General features: G+C 54.8%; 5 protein-coding genes across 5 annotated transcripts; 3 read left to right on the forward strand and 2 right to left on the reverse strand.

The window, feature by feature from the left end:
* Positions 1–1,022: 1,022 nt before the first annotated feature.
* KVR01_008760 (uncharacterized protein) lies at positions 1,023–2,311 on the forward strand. Its single transcript, XM_044785486.1, has 3 exons — positions 1,023–1,167; positions 1,243–1,293; positions 1,361–2,311. Exons 1-3 carry the CDS (start codon positions 1,112–1,114, stop codon positions 1,959–1,961), a joined length of 708 nt encoding a protein of 235 aa, XP_044642527.1. The 5' UTR covers positions 1,023–1,111; the 3' UTR covers positions 1,962–2,311.
* A 493-nt stretch (positions 2,312–2,804) lies between these two features.
* On the forward strand, positions 2,805–3,972 carry KVR01_008705 (uncharacterized protein; the record flags this gene model as incomplete). The annotated part of the gene is made up of 2 exons (XM_044782218.1): positions 2,805–3,227; positions 3,310–3,972. 2 exons carry the CDS (start codon positions 2,805–2,807, stop codon positions 3,970–3,972), a joined length of 1,086 nt encoding a protein of 361 aa, XP_044642472.1.
* Positions 3,973–4,459: 487 nt separating this feature from the next.
* On the reverse strand, positions 4,460–7,239 carry KVR01_008824 (uncharacterized protein). Its single transcript, XM_044793538.1, has 7 exons — positions 6,673–7,239; positions 6,379–6,414; positions 5,805–6,308; positions 5,666–5,737; positions 4,892–5,583; positions 4,708–4,830; positions 4,460–4,651 (listed from the first exon to the last, which is right to left on the reverse strand). The coding sequence occupies exons 1-7, from the start codon at positions 6,791–6,793 to the stop codon at positions 4,607–4,609; spliced, it is 1,593 nt and encodes a 530-aa protein (XP_044642591.1). The 5' UTR covers positions 6,794–7,239; the 3' UTR covers positions 4,460–4,606.
* A 361-nt stretch (positions 7,240–7,600) lies between these two features.
* On the reverse strand, positions 7,601–13,461 carry KVR01_008774 (snoRNA-binding rRNA-processing protein UTP10). Its single transcript, XM_044790833.1, has 3 exons — positions 13,016–13,461; positions 8,858–12,965; positions 7,601–8,809 (listed from the first exon to the last, which is right to left on the reverse strand). The coding sequence occupies exons 1-3, from the start codon at positions 13,393–13,395 to the stop codon at positions 7,913–7,915; spliced, it is 5,385 nt and encodes a 1,794-aa protein (XP_044642541.1). The 5' UTR covers positions 13,396–13,461; the 3' UTR covers positions 7,601–7,912.
* Positions 13,462–13,631: 170 nt separating this feature from the next.
* On the forward strand, positions 13,632–17,593 carry KVR01_008787 (uncharacterized protein). The gene has a single exon (XM_044785530.1). The coding sequence runs from the start codon at positions 13,766–13,768 to the stop codon at positions 15,758–15,760; it is 1,995 nt and encodes a 664-aa protein (XP_044642554.1). The 5' UTR covers positions 13,632–13,765; the 3' UTR covers positions 15,761–17,593.
* Positions 17,594–20,946: the final 3,353 nt, after the last annotated feature.

Consider the following 20,946-nt stretch of genomic DNA (forward strand, 5'->3'; position numbering starts at 1 on the left):
TAATCCGTCTTCCTCGGGTCTGCCGGAAGCCCCGTGAGACCTGTCTCTTTTGCTCCAGCACAAGGTCTGAAATTGCCCATTCCAGCGTCCTGCTACATGGTCGTTGCCATGCCACTTGTGATGACGGAGCTTCGTAAATCTTGCTGGGGTAACCTAGCCCGGCCCACATGGCCTCCTGTCAAAGCGGAGCCTTTTCCGCAGACGTGCTGCCCGTCGACTGCTACCTCCCTAGTAGCATCAGTAGCCAAGGGCTAGGACGGTAGTTGACGCCCCGTTAATTCGGCAGCACAACGCCGCCTCTCTCATGGACAGCTTTCTTTAATGCTGTGTCATTAGTCTCCATATGTCTTGCCTATGTAGTACCTAGGTACAATTCCCTCCTGTAACGCATAGAATCCTTGGGGATCACTCTGTGCAGAATGGCCCACAGGAGATGTCAACCCTTATTATTATTATGGTTGCTAAAGAGCAATGTCCTTGGTGTGGAACTCAGAGTGCTCCCTACTGAAAAGTACCTGGGCATGTTGTAAGCTTAGCCTAATGGGCCGCAAGTTGAGACTATTGCTGGTAGGTGGGTTCTTGTTCTGTAGGACACTGTCGTAGTGTTGCCAATTGACCATGCACACTGGGGAGACAACTCTGGAGTTATCACGTCACATGCCATTCAAATGTTATTCTAAACTAATATTTTCAAGACCAGATTCTTCCCTAAATGAATACACTTCTACAACATACTATCCTACAAGCTATTAGGCTATAAGACCTTATCCTACAAGAGGTTAAAGTAAGGGGAATGTTATAAAGATAATACCTAATGTCCTCTAGAAGATTTACATATACTAAGTAGGAAACAGAGAGGAGGCTATAATGGCTAAGGCAGATCAGGAGTTGCTAGTTGTGGCTACCTAGGTACTGTGATCACAGGGCTTGCCCTAACCCTGGTAGTGCTCAAGGCCACACATAATGTGTAGGATGAGGCCGGACACTGGTTCTCATTCTATCAGTATTTTCGGGGCTGCTCTGCGTAAGGTCTACAACAAGCTAGGAAACCCCCTTAAAAACATTGCCAAAGATTCTCGAATCCTGGAAGGATCAGCTGCAGATATTGAGTATGGAGAAAACGAAACTGGTGTATCAACTTGATACACCGTATTCCAGTTCACCATGGCGAGTAAATCCCTTCAACCAGATTCATCTCCTAGTCTCCGTCCGTCACTCACCCCGGTCTAACAATTCACACAGGCCAGAAATCTCACAACAAGACCAAGATGCAATTCTGGATCTCCTATGCAGGTATGGGATCTCACTGCTCCGTGGCACACAGCTACAGGTGACTGCTGCTGACGGACCCATCCTGTAGCCTCCTATCTCCCATTTGCCAGTATCGAGATGCACACATTCATCCTTCCAAAGGCAAAAAAGCCAAAGCCCAGAAGAGGAAGCACGATCAATCAGGAGAACACCATACGCAGCCTCCTGTGCCACCACCGCCAGCTGTGGTGGACTCCCTGGACGTGGGTTTGACCAATATCACCAGACATCTCGCGGCTTGCTCTTCCAAAGCAGAGGATGGTCAAGGCAGGGACGGTGTTAAAGACCCGGCCCCCACATATTCTGTAGTCTTTGTGGTCAGGTCAGCTACTCCGTCAACGTTTTCCAGCCATCTCCCCCAGATGGTTGCCGCAGCATCTGGCCAGATGGACGAGCCCATATGTCTAGTTGGATTCTCCAAGTCATGTGAGGAGAGATTGAGCACATGTCTTGGCATTCCCAGGGTTTCCAGTGTTGCTTTACGAGCAGGAGAAAGTGGCCAGTTAAAAGCCCTGGTTGAGTTTGTGCGGAAGCGGGTGGCTCCAGTTGAGGCTCGGTGGATGGAGGATGCGAGCAAAGGGCAATTCCGCAAGACCAAGATCAACTCCATCCAGGCACCCGTAGGGGCAAAAAGACAGAAGAAGGGATGAGTGATGATGGCCAGGAACACAATCAAAAACTTCATGGGGACAACTGAGATGGATTTGGCACCACACCACGTGCTGGTGTCCAGGTCAGTATTCGAAGTCCTCGTGCGAACAAGTACCCCATACCTGCTGGCATTGACTGGGGCTTTACTCTCTGGACCATCCAATTCATCTTGCTAGACTAGGAGTTGGCAAAGCGTATGCGGTAGAGAGACCTTACCTATGTACCTACCTAGGTACCCTTTCTATTGCCCATTGGAAGGCAAGGACTGTACTGTTCAGTTCAAGTTCTTACTCTTCTAAGCAAAGAGTAAAATACGAGCAGTCGTGGGGACTGTGCCCCTGTGGTACAGCTTTTACTTCCATCAAACCTCTTTTCTTTCGTTGCACATGTCCTGAAATCCAGTATACTCAGGTACTTACCTAGGTATCTTTCGCCTCCCAAGTTGACATGTCCAAGTTTCGTCTCCTAGGCCCCGGACCTATACTTGGACTCGTAGCAACACATGTGACCAGCTCCTTCCACATTGAGCTCCCTACTTGCTAGACAGCAAGCAAAAAAAACAAACAAACAGGCAAGCGTCTCCTTCCCAGACCTGAACTAGCTGCCTTGAACCAAATAAGGCAGTTGCCTCCATCAACATACATTAGAAGCTGCACACTTCCTTTCAAGCTGTAAACCACACTTATCACTTCTTCCCATCGACCTTTGTGCGAGGCCAGGTCTGCAAACAAACCCATCTCTCTTTCACCACGTCTTGAGAAGCCATCTCCGCCCTCCCCCCCCCCAGCCCCAGCCCCAGCCCCCACAAAAGCCCTAACGGTACCACTCATCAACAAGACATCATGGAGGGAATGAACAACCAGAAACTCAGCAGCGAGGCCATGCTCGCAGAGGCCAGAGCGTTCCAGAAGGAGGTCACTCGCGGTCAGGGTCACCGAGGCAGCCACCCAGGACCGTCCTCCCAGAGGTCTGCTGCTTACGGTCCTGGTGCCCGCGCCGCAGCTGGAACTCCTCGAGGTTTTTCTCGCCAGCCTGTTTCCCAGCAGAACCTTGCCACTCCCGAGCAGTTCTTCGGTCGTCAAGGCCGCCCGCCCCCAGCGGCCCCTCAAAACCCAACCATGCCTGCTACTCCGCAGCCCGTCTCCAGGCCTGTGGACAACTACGAGCCTATGCAGGTTGATCCCAACCCTGCTGCTCCCCACGATCACAATGGAGCTTCGCCAACTACTGGTCGTGGACTTGTTGGCTCTCGCTGGGCGACTTCGGTAAGTCCAAACACTATCTCCGATATCAAGACAACCAGTAGATATGGTGATATAAGATGTTGACAATCTGGCTTTGAATCAGGCTCCTCCGAACATGCCCCCTCCGCACATGACCCCTCCGATTACCGCACCGGTTGCTCCTGCCACTGCATCCATCGACGGTGGCAGGGCTGGCGCTACTATGAACAAGGCCCCGACCCTTCCTTTTTCATCCCAGAGGACCACTCTCGATACCCCGGAGATGCCCAAAGCCAGCAAGGGTCTCTTGGGCTCCAAATGGGCGGCGACTACGTCTCCTGCCTCTCCATCTGCGACGAACACGCAATATCCCGATCCTTCCACTCTCGAGCCAGTGTATCGCAGTGAGGACTGGCTGTCCGATCTCTCTGCGGAGTACAAGGAGTCCTCCATCAATACCAGAAATGCTTCTGAGAACCAGCCTATTCGAAAGGCTCCACTGACCCAACCCAATGCTGCGAAGACTGCCGCCGAGACTGCAAAGCCTCCGACCAGTGAGCCCCAGCAGCCTGCTCAGAATCCCTCCAACTTTTCAGCGGCTTCTCAGAATACCACCACCAGAACCTTTGCACCGCAGAAGGTAGCTGGCACCAATTCTGGCCCCTCTTCTGAATTTGGCCGTCCTAGCCCTTCTGCACAGTCCGCCAGCACCCAGAGCGCAATTTTCAACGATTCGGCGTTCAAGGATTGGTACAACACCCAATTCATGCGCCCCAAGGCGAAGTGAGCTGTGGCGGAACATGGTCAAGATCAAAGTGCGTAATGCAGTATGATCTGCGGGCATGGGTCAACGGCCTCGTGAATTGAATGGTTCACCAGATGGATTGAGTCGATGGATGGTAATTAAAAATCAGGATCATGTTTACGGTGTGTTCCGGGTGAGAAGAAGGGCCAGTTGGGAGCATCTCGGGCGATTCTGAACTCATGGGGACGAAACCCTCTTGTGAAATTCTGATTTTCTTTTCTTGCAGACAGATTGGCGTGGAGTAACTCGGGTCGCCTCTAGGATGAGACGGAGGGGGTTGAATTGACCAACATTCTGGTGCTCCACAGCCACATGCTGTTTCATAGCTGTAAAATAAAAATGTAATCTTCACCACGGCCCCAAGTTTTCGCGGTAGTGTTGCTCAGATATTTTGACTCGTGAGGGCCTATGTGGGGATTGACTTGACACCAGTTGACTGAATTGTGAAATTGATTGCAATGCAATGTTGCGCTTGCTCATTTTAGTAGAGGAAATCCTGTAAAGCTGTAATCGCTGGTATCAAAAAAAAAGCCCGTCTAGTCGTTCTATAGATCTATTCTCTAAAATTGAAGGAATCCCAAGTTCTTGACAACCAGCGCCGCGCTACTCTGCCATCTCAGAACCTAGAGATATCACGGCCAAAAACCCAAGACACAAACCACTGCAAAAACATCCTGTTAGTCTCGATTCCCCATTAAAGGCGAAGGCTTTACTCACGTAGACAGGAATCAACATCTTATTCTTCCAGCTCATGGACTTTGTGAGGTACGCCCCCCGCCACAAGACCCAGGCCATAAAACCTGTCAGGTCCCCGGAGCTCCCCTGGAAGAGCGCTTTCCACTGTTCCGCCTCTCGTCAGCACGCCTGAATGTGCTTTTTGGGGAGTAGAAGGGATACTCACGTTGCCCAGATAAGTCATTGTCCCAAGGTTGCGGAACTTGAATGGCTTCCCCTCCTCCAGCGTCCCCTGGTTCAGCGCCTTGGCCAGGTAGGCCGCCTCCTGCGACGCTACCTGGGCCGTCTTGGGCAACGTGGGCTGGTCCGCGATGACGGCACAGTCGCCGATGACGAAGACGTCGTTGAGGACCTGCGACTGCGCGCCGGGCGGTGTGGCGGCCGTGTTGTCCTTGTCCAGGGCGCTGGTGTCGGCCAGTCGTGCGCGGAGCCGGCTGTCGACGATTACGCCGCCCGTCCTGGTGTCCTTCTCGAGCCTCAGCTCCCGGGGCGCCTCGCTGCCCTCGATGGGGAGCGGGGCCGACAAGCTCTTGCCCATGAGCCTCTCGATGAGCGGGTTCTGCATCAGCCCTGTGCTCCACACCACGATGCCCGCGCCGACCTCCTCGTCGCCGCACTCCTTGATCTTGATCTTGAGCCCGCCCGAGGGGTCCGTGTCGGGCCGCACGCGCTGGATGCTGTGCGCCGTCTTGATCTCGATGTTCTGCTTCTGGACGGTGCCCATGGCGTACGAGGCGAGCGTTTGGTCGAACATGGGCAGGATCTTGGGCGAGATGTCGTATACTGTGATCCTGACGTAGGGCATCAGGTCGGGGTATATCTTGGAGAGGTCGTCGTGGATGAGATCGTGGAGTTCGGCTACGCAAACGAGGTCAGCAAGCACCCAAGAAGAGCAACGACAGAATGCCACATTATGAGATGTAGTATCTTGAAGCCTTACCTGCGAATTCTATACCAGTAGGCCCGCCGCCCACAACAGCGAAGTGGAGCAATTTACGACGATTCTCTTCGGCTGTGTTTCCATGTTAGAAGTGCTGCGACTGAATTTTTTCTGGATGAGTCACCAAGTCCTCACTTACAAATGGTGGGACTAGAGCACTGCTCAAACAGAGACAGCACCCTCAGGCGGATCCTCCTCGCGTCTCCGATATCTCTCAAGAAGTGCGCGTGTTGCCTGACGCCCTCGATGCCAAACGTCTGACTGTATGCGCCAACAGCGACAACGAGCTTGTCATATGCGACATCCATCACGGGGCCCTTGGGTATCTGAGGCGGCTCGACCTGGGCATCCTTGCTCTTGGAGTCTTTGGGAGGCGGCAGGATGGTCTGGCTGGACAGGTCATCTGCTTGGTTCTCCTCCACATGGATGACCTTGCGCGAGAAGTCTATGTCGTCCGCCCATCCCTGGTGGAATTCGACATCTCCTAGCCTGCGGACTGACTCCAGGGTCGTCCTGAACTCGAGCGTGCCGACTGAGGTTGAGGCCAAGAGGGGCGTGAAGACGAAATATGAACGGGGCGAGATTATGATTCTTTCATATTTTGCCGGGTCAAGTGTCCTTGCAAAAGCATAACCCGCCCATCCTGCCCAAAAGGTCAGCTGCGTTTTGGTTTTGGTGGGAATATCCAGAGCGCACGGGTGGACTAGACTGACCAGATCCGAGAATCGCTATCCTCTCCCTCTTCTTGCCTGCACGACCTGTTAGCCGGCGTATGCCGTTGACAATGCGGGTGCGCAGCCCTGGACCGGCGGCCATTCTTGAGGTGACTGAGTCTCATCATCTCCTGGCCAAATCGAGCCCACAAAACCCGTATTTATTCGAGGGTCGAGAGTGAGATGCTCAGATTCGGTCACCGAGAGACAGGCTCATGGAACTTGTCCGACCTGAGGCTCACCCGGGGTCCACACCTGCGCTTCCCTACGACCGATGTGAGGAGTGCGACGCACCTTTTTCTGACTCGACGCTTGTCGCGAAGCACCGAGCACAACACTGCCTCGTCGTGCTGATCGACAGGGCCTTCTGTGTAACCAGCCTCCTGGTCGGTGACTTGGCGAGACTCGACGCCATGTTGGGGACTTTGGTGGTTCCTTTCAAATGTTATCTCTCGTGGGGACGCTCGACTGGGCAAAACCGGGAGCCGGGCGGTTTGGCCCCAGCAGCGAGCCTGGCAACCCTTTAAAAGGGGATCTGGTTTTTTGTTTCGTTGGTGTGACGTTATGCCGGGCCGGACAGCGGACTCCGCTGCTGGCCCCGAAGGTCCCGGGTGCCAGGGGTCGGTCGTCTTACACGACCCCCTTAAGTGCCAATCTTGACGGTGGTCATGTCTTACCGGCCATGCTCTAATAGGGCTTGTGCTTTGGCTTCTCGCTTGTCGAGTAGTGAACTAGGGCGGACAGACTTTATGCGGCGAATATCGGAACCAGAGGCGGCGTGACCCACCCGAGGCGGACGGGGACGGACACACAAACTGCGGTCGGCCGGGCGTGAGCTCCTCTGATCCCGTCCGTCGGATCCCATACCCACTTCACCCAAAATTGGCCCCATTCTGCACAATTGGCATCCCGAGCCCAGCCTTTTCCTGGTCGGTGCTTGGCACCACAGCCAAGACTCATGTGCTGGTAAGTATTTTTTTCATGGGTCACACTCACCTCTTACGCAACATCGACAAGTCGGCGGCTTACAACCGGCCAGATAGCAAGCATCCTTGCCAGCAGCCACCTCGGGTGTCTGTTGTGCTTGCCACACAAGTACACAGTATGCCACGCTCAGATGCATCATGTGGGGGTGCTAATGGCACAAGTGGAGCGCACAGTAGGAGCCGCATTACATGACAATGATGCAGTGCTTTCATGTGGCCCAGCTTCTACCTAGGTACGCAATGGATTTGGCTTGAATTTAGGACGGGCCCTGATGTGCGGCTGCTGACATGTGTCATGAGGCTTAAATTACGGCACCCAAGGGCTTCAGGCGCGTCTCCGCGAGTTTCCGGAAGGCCCAACTTCCCACCGACGGGTCTCCCGCTGGTACCCACTCTTCCCGGAACAGCCGGGCACCGTAAATCTACATGATGACGGATGGTTCACCTCTATCTCGCAGGTCCCAAGTGCCCGGCAATCGATGTAATCCGCCCGTGTAATTGCTATTGTGGACAGACAATGCCCGCCGTCCACTCTTCTATCACTCCCTTTACTGCAACATTGAATCCAAACTCTCTCCTAGTACTCCTTCAATCTTGACAATCCACTTGTGTGTCTCCCTATCGACCACCTCGTCCTCATCGTCCTGCAACTCGCTGATGTACGGTAGCATCTCAGGCAGCATGGACAGCCACTCCTCTCCGACCTTGTCCACCAGGGCCTGCTCACACTTGACAGCCGCCAACCGGACAGCTGCAGTTTGGGACTGCATATGCTTGAGCAGCGCCGTGTTGAGCTCCTTCTGATGTTCTTGGGAGTCAGCCGCGCTCGCGAGTTCAACCACAGCTGGGGACAAGTCCTCCCCGAGGTCTACGTGCGGTGCGTGCTGGAACTGCTGAACTAGCACGGGGCCGATGGCGCTGAAGTGTGAAGGTGCTTGCCAGAAGTCGTCCTGGTCGTGCTCGAAAGATTTCGTGAGAGTCCGGAGGACCCGTCTCCAGAGCTCGCGCTGGTTGGCATCCTTGATGTCCATCTCTTGAAGCGTCTTGGCGGCCTGGTCGACTACGTACGAGCTGTAACTTGTGACGATCGACTTGAGACTGTCGAAGAACTTGAACAGGAAGCCATAAATGCTTTGTTGCCGAAGCGTGATGCCCAGCTTGTCCGACTTGGGAAGTCCAGAGCTGGACCACTCAATGAGCTGAGTGAAGACTGGCCTGAAAGCTGCGTCGTTGAGCTTGTAGATCATCTTCAACGCAACCTCATTGATGGAATCCTCCAGGCCGTCCAACAACTTCCCGTTCGTTCGCGACTTTGCGTTTTCAAGACGACGAAGGTCAAACGCAGCCAGGAAGATAGCTGAAAGGGATGACACGTTCTTTGCGACTTCCGATTTGGAACGCTTGTCGATACCCAATCCGAGGATCTCAACGAATTCGCTCATGGCCTGTCTGTTGTTAGTCGTGTTCCTGTCAGACGTAGAATGTCTTCTTACCGAATAGCCCGAGTCCATAGCAGACGCCCAATTTTTCTGCAACGCGCCGAACAGCACTTTGGAGTCTAATTGCTTTGCGAGGAAGTGCAAACATTGCTTTCTGTTATCATGCACCTCGTCGTCCAGGGAAGACTCGGCGGACTTGTTCGAGACGATCAACAGTTGGTCAAGGTAAGCCCCGGAGATCATGTACGGCAGGTGCTGAGCCAGTGCGGTCATGAGAGCATAGCAGGCGTCGTGAACCTCATCATCGCAGTCCGCGCCATCGAGTGAGGCCGACAGATACTCCAAAGTCTTGGGGATCGCGGTAGGCAAGACTGGGACGATACCATCCTGGAGCACATCCACAAGTGAGGCGAGGCAAAGCAGAGCCATAATCCGGAGACGCCTGTCATCCTGGCCAAGGCAATGCTTTCCGGCAATAGTTGCGGCCGCGGCTGCAACGGCCTCAAGGTCCTTCTTGCCATACTTCTCGGAAATCTTGTCGACGCAGGTGACTGCAGTATGCTTGTAGTGAATGTCATCGGAGTCGCGGATGACAGCGGTGAGCTGGGGCAAGAACGCCAGAAGAGCTGTTCGTGATTGGACATCACCCTGCTTCTCCTTGTCAACGCGTGTCTCGAGGGCGCGTAGGACCTTCTGCCGGAGGCCAACGTTTGGCCGATCGAGTAGGGTTTCAACCGACTTGATGAACTCGCCTACAGACAGGAGGTTCAACAAGTTGGACAAGGCGTCTCCACATCGGACGTGCAAAGTCTTTCTTGTCTTGACTGTGTCAGCCACCGTGAGCACGTCCTCGAGGAGTTGTGCATAGAGCTCGCGGATCTTTGCAGTCTCCATGTCATCCCGTTCGGCTAGCTTGCCGACTTCTCGCTTGAGCGACCTGCTAGCCAAAAGATGTGGCAGAAGAGTCAGCTGCTTCAAAGCTGTCTTGTTGATCTCTTCATCTCCCTCCTTCTTCCCGAACATGACCGCGGACAGATTCGGCTTCGGCTTGAACATGTCTGCCACGAGATCAAGGAACTTGATGAGCGTCTGCAGCTGGATCTCCACGCTGAAGTGGTTCATGAGATCGGCGGTGAATGTCTGGATGTTATCGGATGTCCCATACTTGTCGACGAACATGGCCACTAGCGCAAAGAGGAAGTCTTGAGGCCCAAGATTCTCGACTAGGGAAATGAAGAGGCCCTGTCTTCTGTGGGAGGGAATGTGCTCATAGGCAATGACGAAACTCGCCAAAAGCTCTGATGCACTGGCGACGAGGTGTCTTCTTCCCTTGCGGAAGGTATCAATCAGCGGCGGTATCACCTCTCGAATGGTCTGGTTGATAACGTGGGCGGAGTAGTCGTCACTTTGCCGGAGCACCGAGCTGCCCATGAAAGTGAAGATCGGCATGACGCTGTGCAGGACAACATCAGGAGCAGTCTTGGCTAGGCTTGCAACCAGAAGGAGCGCAGAATTCTGCACAGCTGGGCTCGAAGACTTCTGGATGCATGAAACCAACACATCTCCGTGCCCAACCGACGTGTCAATCTTCAGGTTCTTGTCATCGCGGTACGTGGGCATCATAGCTAGTAAGCTACTCAGAACCAGGTTCTGGAGATAGCCCAGTTCGGATCCTATGAGGGTCCTGAATGTTTGAAGCTCCGATAATACCATGAATAGGCTCTGAAGCAGCTCAGGATGCTGGGCAGGGGTTGAAGATTCGACCAGGTTCAAAACAGTAGTGACTTTGCTCAATGCCGCGGCGAGCTCCGGGGAATGGTGAGTATCGATCGACCGGTGGTGTTCCGATGAGCTGGTCCTTCGGCGCTTGCTAGTAGGTGGCTCTACTGCAAGTTGTGTGACATCTTGCAGAGACCCGAGGAAGTCGAGAAGGATCTCTGTGGTCAGGGGTACATTCCTGAGTAGCTCTAAGGCTTCTTCCGCGACAGTGCCATCCCTTTGCGAGAGATCCAGAGCCTTGTGGGCGACCTCCTTCTTGGTTCTGTCCTTCATAGATGGCCACATCTTACGTATTCTCGAGAAGACGCAAACCACAAGATCCCGACGCTCCTCTGCTCGGTTGCCTTCCACAATGCCGAAGAGGCATTCGAGCCCAGTAGAATCGTTTGGCACAACAACATCCACGAAGCTAGGAGTGATATTCACGTTTTCCAACCCCTCCTTACTGAGCAGGCCAAGAGCTTCGTCACGTCCAAGACTTGACCACCACTGCAACGAGGGCAGAAGGAGCTGTGTTCGGGAAGTGCTTCCCACTTTCTGCACTTGGTTCAATGCTTTGAGGAGTCTGAAGCTGAGGTTCAACGAGGGAGACTCCACAACGTGCGATGCCAGAAAGCTGAATATGGCAGCGCGGACGCTCGAAGAAATGTGGCCCTTTTTCGAGGTCTCTTTGTCTGTGGAGGACTTGCTCGAACTTTCGAGTGCCTCTTTTATGGTAGCGGTGATGTGGTCCTCGTGCATAATGGCCTCCTCTAAGGCAGGAATGAGGACATCTTCGAGAAGGATACGGCTGGCCTCAGGTGTCATCCACTTGGGGTCTTGGCCTGTCTTGTATAACGCTTGGGAGCCCCATGGTGTGTCGCTCTTTTTGCGTGACCCTGCGTCGCTGTTGTTCGTTTTGAGGACGGCAAGTAACTCAGCTGCTGCACGACGAACCTTCTTGGCTGGGTCACCCAAGGCGGCAATGCAGTACGGCTGAAGTGCTTGGAAATCGGCCTTTGAACAGTCTGGCTGTTGCAATCGATTCTTGGCCATCTCAAGCGCCCGTGCTCGAGCCAGAATTGGGTATGGGCCAAGCCATATGCGCATGTAGAAAGAGAAATAAAAGCAATCAGATGGCGCGGACTCGCTGTCGAGAATCGGAGCCTCATCCAGTTTCAAGAGAGCCGACCTGTCAGAGGCTGCGGAGATAAAAATCTGACAGAGCTCTTCGAAAATGGGATCTGAGTCGCTTGACAAGCAGGTGCGAGCTGGAGGCTTCTTATGCTTCGACAGTCGGCTAAGGCCGGCATCCAGATCCAATTCTTCTGCCAGAGCGGCTTCCGCGTCGTCATCCGATGCTTTGGTCCCCTCCCCGTTGGACTTGACCGCTTTCTTTGGGCGAATAGAGGCCTTGAGCTTGAGCTCCAACTCGTCAATGTCGAACTCAGCCTCCTCGATGACTCTGCGAAACAGTTCTCCAGCCTCCTCGGGTGCCTGCGAGAGCGCCACAATCACCTGCCCTAATTGTTTCCGGGCTTCGCCCTCCTCGTCGATCTCGTCGGAGATTTTGTGTCCTGCCACGAGCAAGGATCGAATAATAACCGATGATTGCTTTTCGCTGAGCATTTGCGACAACAGGATTGTCTTGATCAATGAGAGGCCACGGACTTCGCCTTTCTTTGTGAGTCTTTCAATCAGAGCAATGGCGAGGCCGTTGGCCAATTTGTCAACTCGGTGCTCCTTCTGCAGTTCCTGCAACAGGACGTCCAAGTCTTGCACCTTGACCAGTGACTTGGCCACCCTCCATGAGAGCTGCTTAGCAGATCGGCACTGTGCCAAGATAGAAAGACAGACCAGGCCAGGTCTCACGGTCTCGGTCGACCAGCCCAATACTAATTGATGCATGAGCTCCAGCAGCACTGCATCCTCCAAGCCACCCTTCGAAGCATAGACCGATATGACCATATAGCTTGCTATCTGAAGGCCAGGGACCTTCTTCATCATCAAAGTCTCGCTCAGGATAGGCAGAAGCTTCTGAAGAAGATCTTGGTCGTGATCTCTCTGAACAGCCCTTCTGCCCGATTTCGTGTGATCCAGCATGCCATTGACGGCCTCTGTCATTAATCCACCCCAAAATGAGATTAACCCGGGGTAGTGTTGCTGCGCCCGGCATGACTCTAGAGTCCAAGCTGATACGGCCGACAAGAGCTCGAAATGATGTGTTGTTTGTTGGACCAGAATAGCCCTTGGCGGCGCTGTCAAGGATCGAACGTATGGGTCGAGGAACCTGTACTGGTTGGGCAATTTGGTGGGGAGGATAGACATGAGTGTGACGAAGAGCGGCGCAGAGTGGTACGGTAGGAACGCCGTTATGAGGGAGGATGTGACGTATTCGTGTATTCTGGACACAAATTAGAGCGCATCCGGAAAGCACGGTAGCAGAAGGCATACCTGAATCTTCGTATAAGCCACTCTACAGCTTTGACTGCGGGCATGAGCCTCAGCTTCCCGCCGACCAGGCGCAGGAAGGCCTCGGTGGCCTTGTGCAACTCGGCATTCTCGGCAGCGGTCATCTGCGTGCGGTCCTCATCCTGGCTTTGCTCGCTAAATAGCGTCTGTCCGTACGGAAGAAAACGAGCATCGAGGCGGCATAGCTCTTCGAATCCCTCGTGGCAGATATCGTAGACGGTCTGGTAACTCTGACCCGCGGCGACTTTGGGCTCAAAAATCAGGGACTTCGCGTGCGCGGCCTTTTGCGCCTTCACGTTGAGTGTGCTTTTCGAGTTGACGGCAATCTGCGCCAACTGCGCGGCGAGCGATGATGGCGCCATGACTCTCCCTGGCGGTGCGCGTGCCCTATGACATGGGCGATGGTGAAGTTCAGACGGTGACAATTTCTATCCAAGGGGTCGCAATTCCCTGAACTTTTCGAGTCCCCCAGGCGCTCGGTGGCGCGTTGATTGGGCCGATAAGAGGTCCAGGTGGGGCGGAAGCAGCTTATCGGGTGCCGCTTAATCTTTTTTTTCTGATGTCCGTAGCGACCTCCCATTTTCCAAGTTGCCGCATGGCACAAAAGCACTTGGCGCAATAGAATCACCACCTTCGCTGTTGTTCATTTTGAAAATCGAGTCAGAGATCACTTGGTGATCTGGAGCCATCGGTTGGCGAGAGCGAAGTGATCTCGCACAAAACGGCAGCGCAATGGGACCCCCTTCAAAAAAGCGGCGCTTGAGCCCGCCGCAGTCCGACGACAATGTTTCGAGCGCGAAGGCGCAGAATGCGTTCTTCAAGAACGCTGCCAGCTGGAACCTGGAGCAGGACTATGAGTCACGACCCAGGAAAGGAAAGAAGAAGGAGAAGGAGAACAACAAGCTTCCCATCAAGACGCCAGACGGTCGTTTGGCACAGGCGCCCGTGAGCCACGAGCCTGCGCCCATCGAGAGCGACGATGAATGGCTAGACGGGAACGAGAGCGACGGCGCAGCTTCCGAGGTTTTCGACGAAGAACCCCCGGCCGAGCCCACGATGTCAGAGCGGGAACAGATCATTCAGGCGAAGGAAGAGCTGGCCAAGATTGGTGCACACCTGAGCGAGAACCCGGAGGAGTATCCTGGAGCTTTCAAGCAACTGGGCAAGATCGGAGAGTCGAAGATCCCTGCGATCCGCAAGCTGTGCATAGTGACGCAGCTGGCAATATACAAAGACGTGATCCCAGGTTATCGGATACGACCGGGCACAGAGGATGCCCCCGGAGCGAAGTTGTCCAAGGAAGTCAGGAGTTTGCGGACATACGAGCATGCCCTAGTGACTGGTTACCAAGGATATTTGAAAAGGTTGACCGAGTATGCAAAGCTTAAGGGGTCTGCAGACAACACGAGCCTGGCGAAGGTCGCCATCACTTGCGCCTGCACATTGGTCACATCAGTACCTCACTTCAACTTTCGAACGGAGCTCTTGAAGATCTTGGTCGGGAAATTGAGCGCTCGAAAGGTCGACGAGTCTTTTTTGAAATGCCTGAAAGCTCTCGAGGCCCTTTTCCAGGAAGACGAGGAGGGAAGACCGTCCATGGAAGCGGTATCCCTTCTTACAAAGATGATGAAGGCGCGAAAGTACATCGTGAATGAGAGTGTGCTCAACTTGTTCCTGTCGTTGAGACTGCTCTCCGAGTTCTCCGGGAAGGCCTCGAAAGACGAGGTAGACACTGGAAACGACGGCAAGAAAACTCCCAAGAAGAAGTGGGAGCACCGTACGAAGCGTGAACGAAAGGCTATCAAGGAAGAGAAGGCTCTGTCGAAAGTGATGGCGCAGGCAGATGCTCTGGTCAGCCACGAAGAGCGGGATCACATGCAATCGGAAACCCTCAAGCTTGTCTTCGCTACCTACTTCCGGATCCTCAAGCAGAGACAGCCGCAACTCATGGGAGCCGTGCTGGAGGGATTGGCCAAATATTCCCACTTGATCAACCAAGATTTCTTCGGCGACCTGCTCGAGGCCATGAAGGACCTCATTCGGCACAGCGATGAAGATGCTGAGGCCAAAGATGAAGATGAGAGGGACGAGGAGGAAGATGTGCATGTACGGAACACCAGCCGCGAGGCGCTGCTCTGCACAGTGACGGCTTTTACCCTCCTGGCCGGTCAGGATGCACACAATGCCCGCGCAGATTTGCACCTCGACCTATCCTACTTCTCGACGCACCTCTTCCAAAGTCTTTTCCCCTTGTCGATAGATGCGGACCTGGAACTGGGAGCCGGGGCAATGCATCTACCGGACCCAGACACCCGCCAGGCTCCCAAGCTCAACAAAGTCAACCTGCAAACCACGACGGTGCTGTTGATCAGGTGTCTGACAGCAGTTCTTCTGCCGCCTTGGAACATCCGCTCAGTCCCTCCACTGCGCATCGCAGCATTCGCAAAGCAGCTGATGACCATCGCTCTGCAGATGCCAGAGAAGTCGTGCCAGGCCGTTCTCGCCTTGTTGAACGACGTGACATATACACACGGCAAGAAGATTGGAGCTATATGGAACACGGAGGAGAGGAAAGGCGATGGGACGTACAACCCGCTCAGTGAATCTGTCGAGGGCAGCAACCCGTTCGCAGCTACGGTCTGGGAGGGAGAGCTACTGAGGAGACACTACTGTCCCAAAGTCCGCGAGGGACAAAAGCTGTTGGAGAAAAGCTTGAGGACTCTATGAGATAGCGAGGTGTATCACCAACCCACTGAAACCATGGATCACAAGGCAAATCGCCAACATCAACTGACTCTTGCCAATCTCTCAAATGCGAGCCGCAAAGTCCCGGGGCGACAGAGCGCCTCCGTGTGTGCATTGTTCCGGAAGGCGAAAAATAGCAAACTGACTCGAGTTGACACACAGTACGCCAGCGTCCGGGAAACCTCATGCGCGCCTGCCTCGCCTCCGCGAGGAGTTCAACCGAATGACTCCCGCCCTTGCGCGCTCGGCCTACCAACAGGCCAAGTTGGACGAGGGCTGCGCGCCCCCGTCGCTGTCCCCGTCCCACGGCTACACGGACGCGTGCCCCCCACGACAGCACAGTCGCACATACACCTGCACCACACAGAGCACATTCCCACTTCCCGGCGACGCCCGCGATGGGCCGTTCCAGGCCGTTCATGTCCAGTTTCCCCGGCAGACCCTAACCTAGGTCGTGAGTGCCTGACTCTCCGCGCGCGCCGCCGCCAAGGAACGCCTCCGCCCCGGTCACATCACGACGCTACTGCTCGTCACTCTCTCGTACGTAGTCAGGGCAGCCACGATCGGTTCATTGCATCGTGCTGTGGGGTGCGCTATGTCTACGGGGGAAGAGGGACAAGACGGAGCCGGGCGCGGGTCGGGTTTGCAATGGCCCCCCTGTGATACTCGTCCCCATCCGAGCTCTCGGAGATTTGGCGACGTGTTAGCAGAAGGACGGGCGCGCCCGAGAGAGGCTTGTGAGCAAAGGCTCCAGAAGGTGGGTTTAGCACAGTGGGGTGCCCTTGCCTGATAGACGACAAATTTCCGAGGCTAGCCTGACGACACTTTTATTACTCTGCAGTGGTGTTTCGCTACCAGACAAAATCGGACTGCAAGTTCAAGTCATGTATATGTGTACCTTGGGATGCACGTACATCGCACGCTGTTCGTGCACCCGGGTAGCGCTGCTCGTCAATGCAGGTACGTGGTCGCCTCGACATTAGTTCCATGCTGGTCTCGCTAGTATAGCCCCGACGTCAAAGTGGTCGGTGCCAGGCCCGGCGAGGCTCGCAGAGTGCAGTGCTGAGAAAAACGGGCGGGCTAGCGGGTGTTCAGGTTCAGGTTGTGTCCTGTGCACGCCAGCCCGCGCGAGCGAGAGTCGGTGTTGAGACAGGGCGGCGCCAGGAGTGTAGAGATTCTAGGATGCTTTTCTAGAACGAGATATGGCAAGATTGAGTTGCGCTTCATCCCGAATGTCTGGGAGCTTTTTGCATGCGCGCTTGGACGCAACGATCCGATTCTCAGCCCCCAGAGCCGGCGGCTGTTTGAGGACGAGGAGGGATAGTATCTGGCCGGCCGGCCAGCCGTTCTGTCGCCGAAGGACCTGTCTGCGCTTGTTCGCACTGCGGCCTGCGTCTGTTTCGCACGTATCAGGACACGATCTCGGGGCAGCGTCGCTGCTCAACGGCTCTGCTCATAGTTGCGGGCTTCAGACAGCCTGGACAAGCATTTCCAGTGGGAACAACACGTGGTTCGCCCTCACTCAACTGACGACGAACAGACGTTGGCTAGTGGACGACCCATGTCTCACCAGATGTTGTCGATTCCTATGTCAGGAGAGCACGGGCCTGCTGGTATTTGAATTTTCCGCCTGGCTGCAGTTGGCGAATGGTCCGTGGTCAGGCACGAGGACAGCGAACAGGCACACTGTAAAATGACAATAATTTCAGCAAGCGCTAAGAGATGCCCATAGACCCATGTTCATCCCCCCAGCTTGAAGGTATTCTGTAAGCCACTGGCGCGTAGGGCTGAGCCGCCTTCTGCAGCACGCTCGTTGTAGTTGCTTGCATCATCACCCGGTGTTCACAGACCCTGCTGAGTCGGTTCTGCAAAGAACTCAATCGCCAGAACGGCCTCGCCTATTGCGCCTATTACGTCACTCCCATCTGTGATGATCCTGCGTTCAGTACGGTCGACTCAGGCTGGCCAGCTGGGCTGACTCGATCAGTACCTCCAGGAACCTGATCATCCGTGGCAGCCTTGACTCTTCATGGGTTCCGAGCCAAGATATCCCGCAATGTTGGACGATCAATCGTCTGGGCGAACACCACCACCAGCCTTACACAGTACCATAACAGTTCTCAAAGTCGTGAATGGACAAGGAACCGCGTACTTCGAACAGTGCGAGTGTGCTTAGGACTAGTCGCTGGCCAAGGTAGGCTGATATATCACATATGACTGGGTCACAGGCCGTCCGGAACCAAGGACCCCGATGCTTGCACCTTGACAGACCGGCCTGGGCGACATGATTTTGCAGCACTGAGTTTCCAGCGACTGGAATGCCGAGGAATCTAACAATTTGGTAGGTGGCCAGGTCAGAATAAGCTGCCTACGACACCATAAACTCATGCCAAGCACAACATCACAAGGTAGCCAAGCTGTCATACAGAGATCGATGTGAGCCGTCGAGGGAGTAGCAATGGGACTAACTGGCATCTGCCGTCGAGTGATAACCAGAACCGCACTGTGGAATAGTATGAGCTGGCAGTCATTAGTAGACAGGAAAAGGCATGCCGCTTCCCACCTTTGACACCTGCACAAAATGCCGTGGCCTCGTTCTGATGTCCATAATCAGCATAGTCCCTTGACGTTGGCTTTTCATGCGGGCGCCGACCTCGAGGCTGCCGATGTTGATCCAGACTGGCCAATCAGCTCGGTACCGAAAACCAAGGCGTATCCACCAGTCCAATGCTTCGGCTTATTAGGCGGTTTCAGAAGTCGATCTTCAGCACGACCGGTCTGGACGCACTGGGCAGGCTCTACAAGGTCATCGGCCACGGGAGACTTCCGGCAGAAGGGTCCAGGGTCAAAGATTGTCAATGGGATCCTGGTTGCTGTCGAAACAAAGACTTGCCCCTGAGGTCGAGTCCCTCAGGACTGCACTCGGCAGCGGCTCAGTGCCTAGCACTCCGCACATATGTTTGACCGGAGAGGATGGGTGGTGCATATTGTGGGAGCGAATAGGAGAGACCTGGAGAACCCACAGAGAACCCACAGCACGCTCAGATGCTGCCAGCACCCGCAGAGAGTCGAGAGAAACAAGACGCAGGCCCAAGACAATCATACGAGTCCTCTGGTCACCGCCTTTTCTTTGGCTGCCCTCGGACTGGACAAGAACGAGCGGGAGGCTCAACTTACCTTCTGTCAGCGTCTCAGAGCTCCCCTTGCGGTAAAGCCAGCGTCTAATCACTGCTCAAGCAAGACCTCAGATGGAAAACCGCCGGCCTGATCAGACGGGCGACAAGACGGCTCGCCACCCGCCCAGCTTGCTCCGTCTTCCCATCACAATCCAGGCGTGTGGTCATGGGAGGCACCTTACGGCTGAAACACATAGGCCGCGGTATATGGGACCGTCGAAAATTGAATTCCTGGGATGCGCCCGAGTGCCTGAACCTTCCCCAACGCTCCGGCCCATGGCAAAGATGCCTTGCGTAAACGCCGATGGGTGAATCTTCGAGAGTTCAGTCGTGAGTGATTTGGAGATCTTGATCCGAAAGTCTAATCATGTGGCACCCGACACGAATCTTGAGCAACCACTTCGGGCTTTCCGTACGGTTGCAAGACGAAAATGTACGACCTGGACCCCCGGGAGGATCACCCAGGCGAGCAGGGTATCTGATGCGTACGTTGACTTGTTTCCATGCCAAGAGGCCAACGACGATCATCCACGCACTTGCGAGAGTCCGCCCTTGACGTCCGCCTCGCCTCTTGGACCCGGAGACTGGTACGGGAGGCGAGCAAGGTTTGCGAGCTGGCAAAGCATCACACTGGTTGATCGCCTCCACTGGCCGGCCCTTCTCCCGCCAGAGTGGACGGGTTGATACGGCGACTCCATGTCACTTTGAGCCTCGACCGCGATGCCAATGTGATCGACGAGGACATGCGCTAAAGTCGGGGCAAACCGACCAGAGGGGAAGTATCTACGCTCCCTGGGAGCATCTCAAACAACAGACATGTGGGTGGCGAGCACAGGCCTGCCGTAGATCGCCGCAGGCTCCTCGAAGGCATGGGTAATGCCACCTGGGCCGGCTCATAGGCGCCAACGTTTGACTATTTCGAGAGCGGGCAGGGCGTTGGGGTGTCTGCTCGCGGGTGGTCTGGCTAGTCACCACAGCCTTCTGGAAGAACATGAGGACTAGCGTCGCGGTTGAACCGGTGGTGACAAGGCTGGTGGTGTTTCATGTACCTGACAGGGTGAGGGGTAGTCACCACCACCAGCCGTGACCAACCCCCACCGGCGCTTGTTTGGAGTCCGCATAACCGTCTAGACAAATGCTTCAAAAGTGACCCAGCTTTGGGCACTCTGCTATTCCACGGATGTTTATATCTGGGTAACTAGTCAGTGGGTATCCACAGTGACGGCAGATGCGAGCAAATCTTGTGATAACTGACAAGCCGGCCTTTGATTTTCTCCGACGGACGATGCCTCTCGCCTTGGTTCAGATTTCGCCTCTGGCCACCTGTGGCGTACTCGGAAAGGGATGCTTTCTTGCTCCCCAACCACGGCCCACTTCATGCAAGGCCGACGGAGGGGAGCATGAAAACATTGTTTTCCTCCGGCGCCGGGCTTATAGCGAACACCAAGTGACCAGGAACCTCCGTGCACTCACGGCGGAGGGGGGGGTGTGTGTGAGTTGTCAAGGGTCCATTTGATGGTGCTTCCCCAAGTCTGGTGGTGTGTGTGGTGGAATGTCAACGTTTCAAGACATGCGATACAGATCGACGCCCTTGCCCTCGTGTTTCAGAACTCATGGCAAGTGCCGGCGAAGGGTGATAGATGTGGTGATCTCGTATCCTAGCAACGCCGACAGCGTTGGACTCGGCCAGAGGATGTTTCCCTGCCGGTTATGTGCCAGCTCAAACATGGGAAAGAATACGCGCAGAAGTTTCTGGCCGGGCAGCCAGGTTCTCCCGCCAGTTTCGTGCTAGTGGGCGATGGGCGCAAGCTCCAGCTTCGTTATTGGCATGGTGTTTCGCCCATATCTTGGGGTTCGAAACACTCACCGCTGTCGTTCGCCAGCGAGATTATCGACCGGCGCTTGCCACAGCCTGTGAGGAATAAGCCACAGCGGGTGTGAGCTTGGAATTGACATCAAACCGGAGCGTTTCGCGGCAGCGGCAGCAGCAAG

Source organism: Diaporthe batatas (assembly GCF_019321695.1).
Source record: "Diaporthe batatas strain CRI 302-4 chromosome Unknown Contig00010, whole genome shotgun sequence".
NCBI lineage: Eukaryota > Fungi > Ascomycota > Sordariomycetes > Diaporthales > Diaporthaceae > Diaporthe > Diaporthe batatas.

Coding starts and splice junctions, on each gene's coding strand:
- KVR01_008760 (XM_044785486.1), top strand. CDS start 1,112: ATGGAGAAAACGAAACTGGTGTATCAACTTGATACACCGTATTCCAGT. Junction 1,168..1,242: donor CCGTATTCCAGTTCACCATG/GCGAGTAAATCC, acceptor CAATTCACACAG/GCCAGAAATCTCACAACAAG. Junction 1,294..1,360: donor ATTCTGGATCTCCTATGCAG/GTATGGGATCTC, acceptor CCCATCCTGTAG/CCTCCTATCTCCCATTTGCC.
- KVR01_008824 (XM_044793538.1), bottom strand. CDS start 6,793: ATGGCGTCGAGTCTCGCCAAGTCACCGACCAGGAGGCTGGTTACACAG. Junction 5,738..5,804: donor GTGCTCTAGTCCCACCATTT/GTAAGTGAGGAC, acceptor ATGGAAACACAG/CCGAAGAGAATCGTCGTAAA. Junction 4,652..4,707: donor AGATGTTGATTCCTGTCTAC/GTGAGTAAAGCC, acceptor ATGTTTTTGCAG/TGGTTTGTGTCTTGGGTTTT.
- KVR01_008774 (XM_044790833.1), bottom strand. CDS start 13,395: ATGGCGCCATCATCGCTCGCCGCGCAGTTGGCGCAGATTGCCGTCAAC. Junction 12,966..13,015: donor TGGCTTATACGAAGATTCAG/GTATGCCTTCTG, acceptor ATTTGTGTCCAG/AATACACGAATACGTCACAT. Junction 8,810..8,857: donor CTATGGACTCGGGCTATTCG/GTAAGAAGACAT, acceptor AACAACAGACAG/GCCATGAGCGAATTCGTTGA.
- KVR01_008787 (XM_044785530.1), top strand. CDS start 13,766: ATGGGACCCCCTTCAAAAAAGCGGCGCTTGAGCCCGCCGCAGTCCGAC.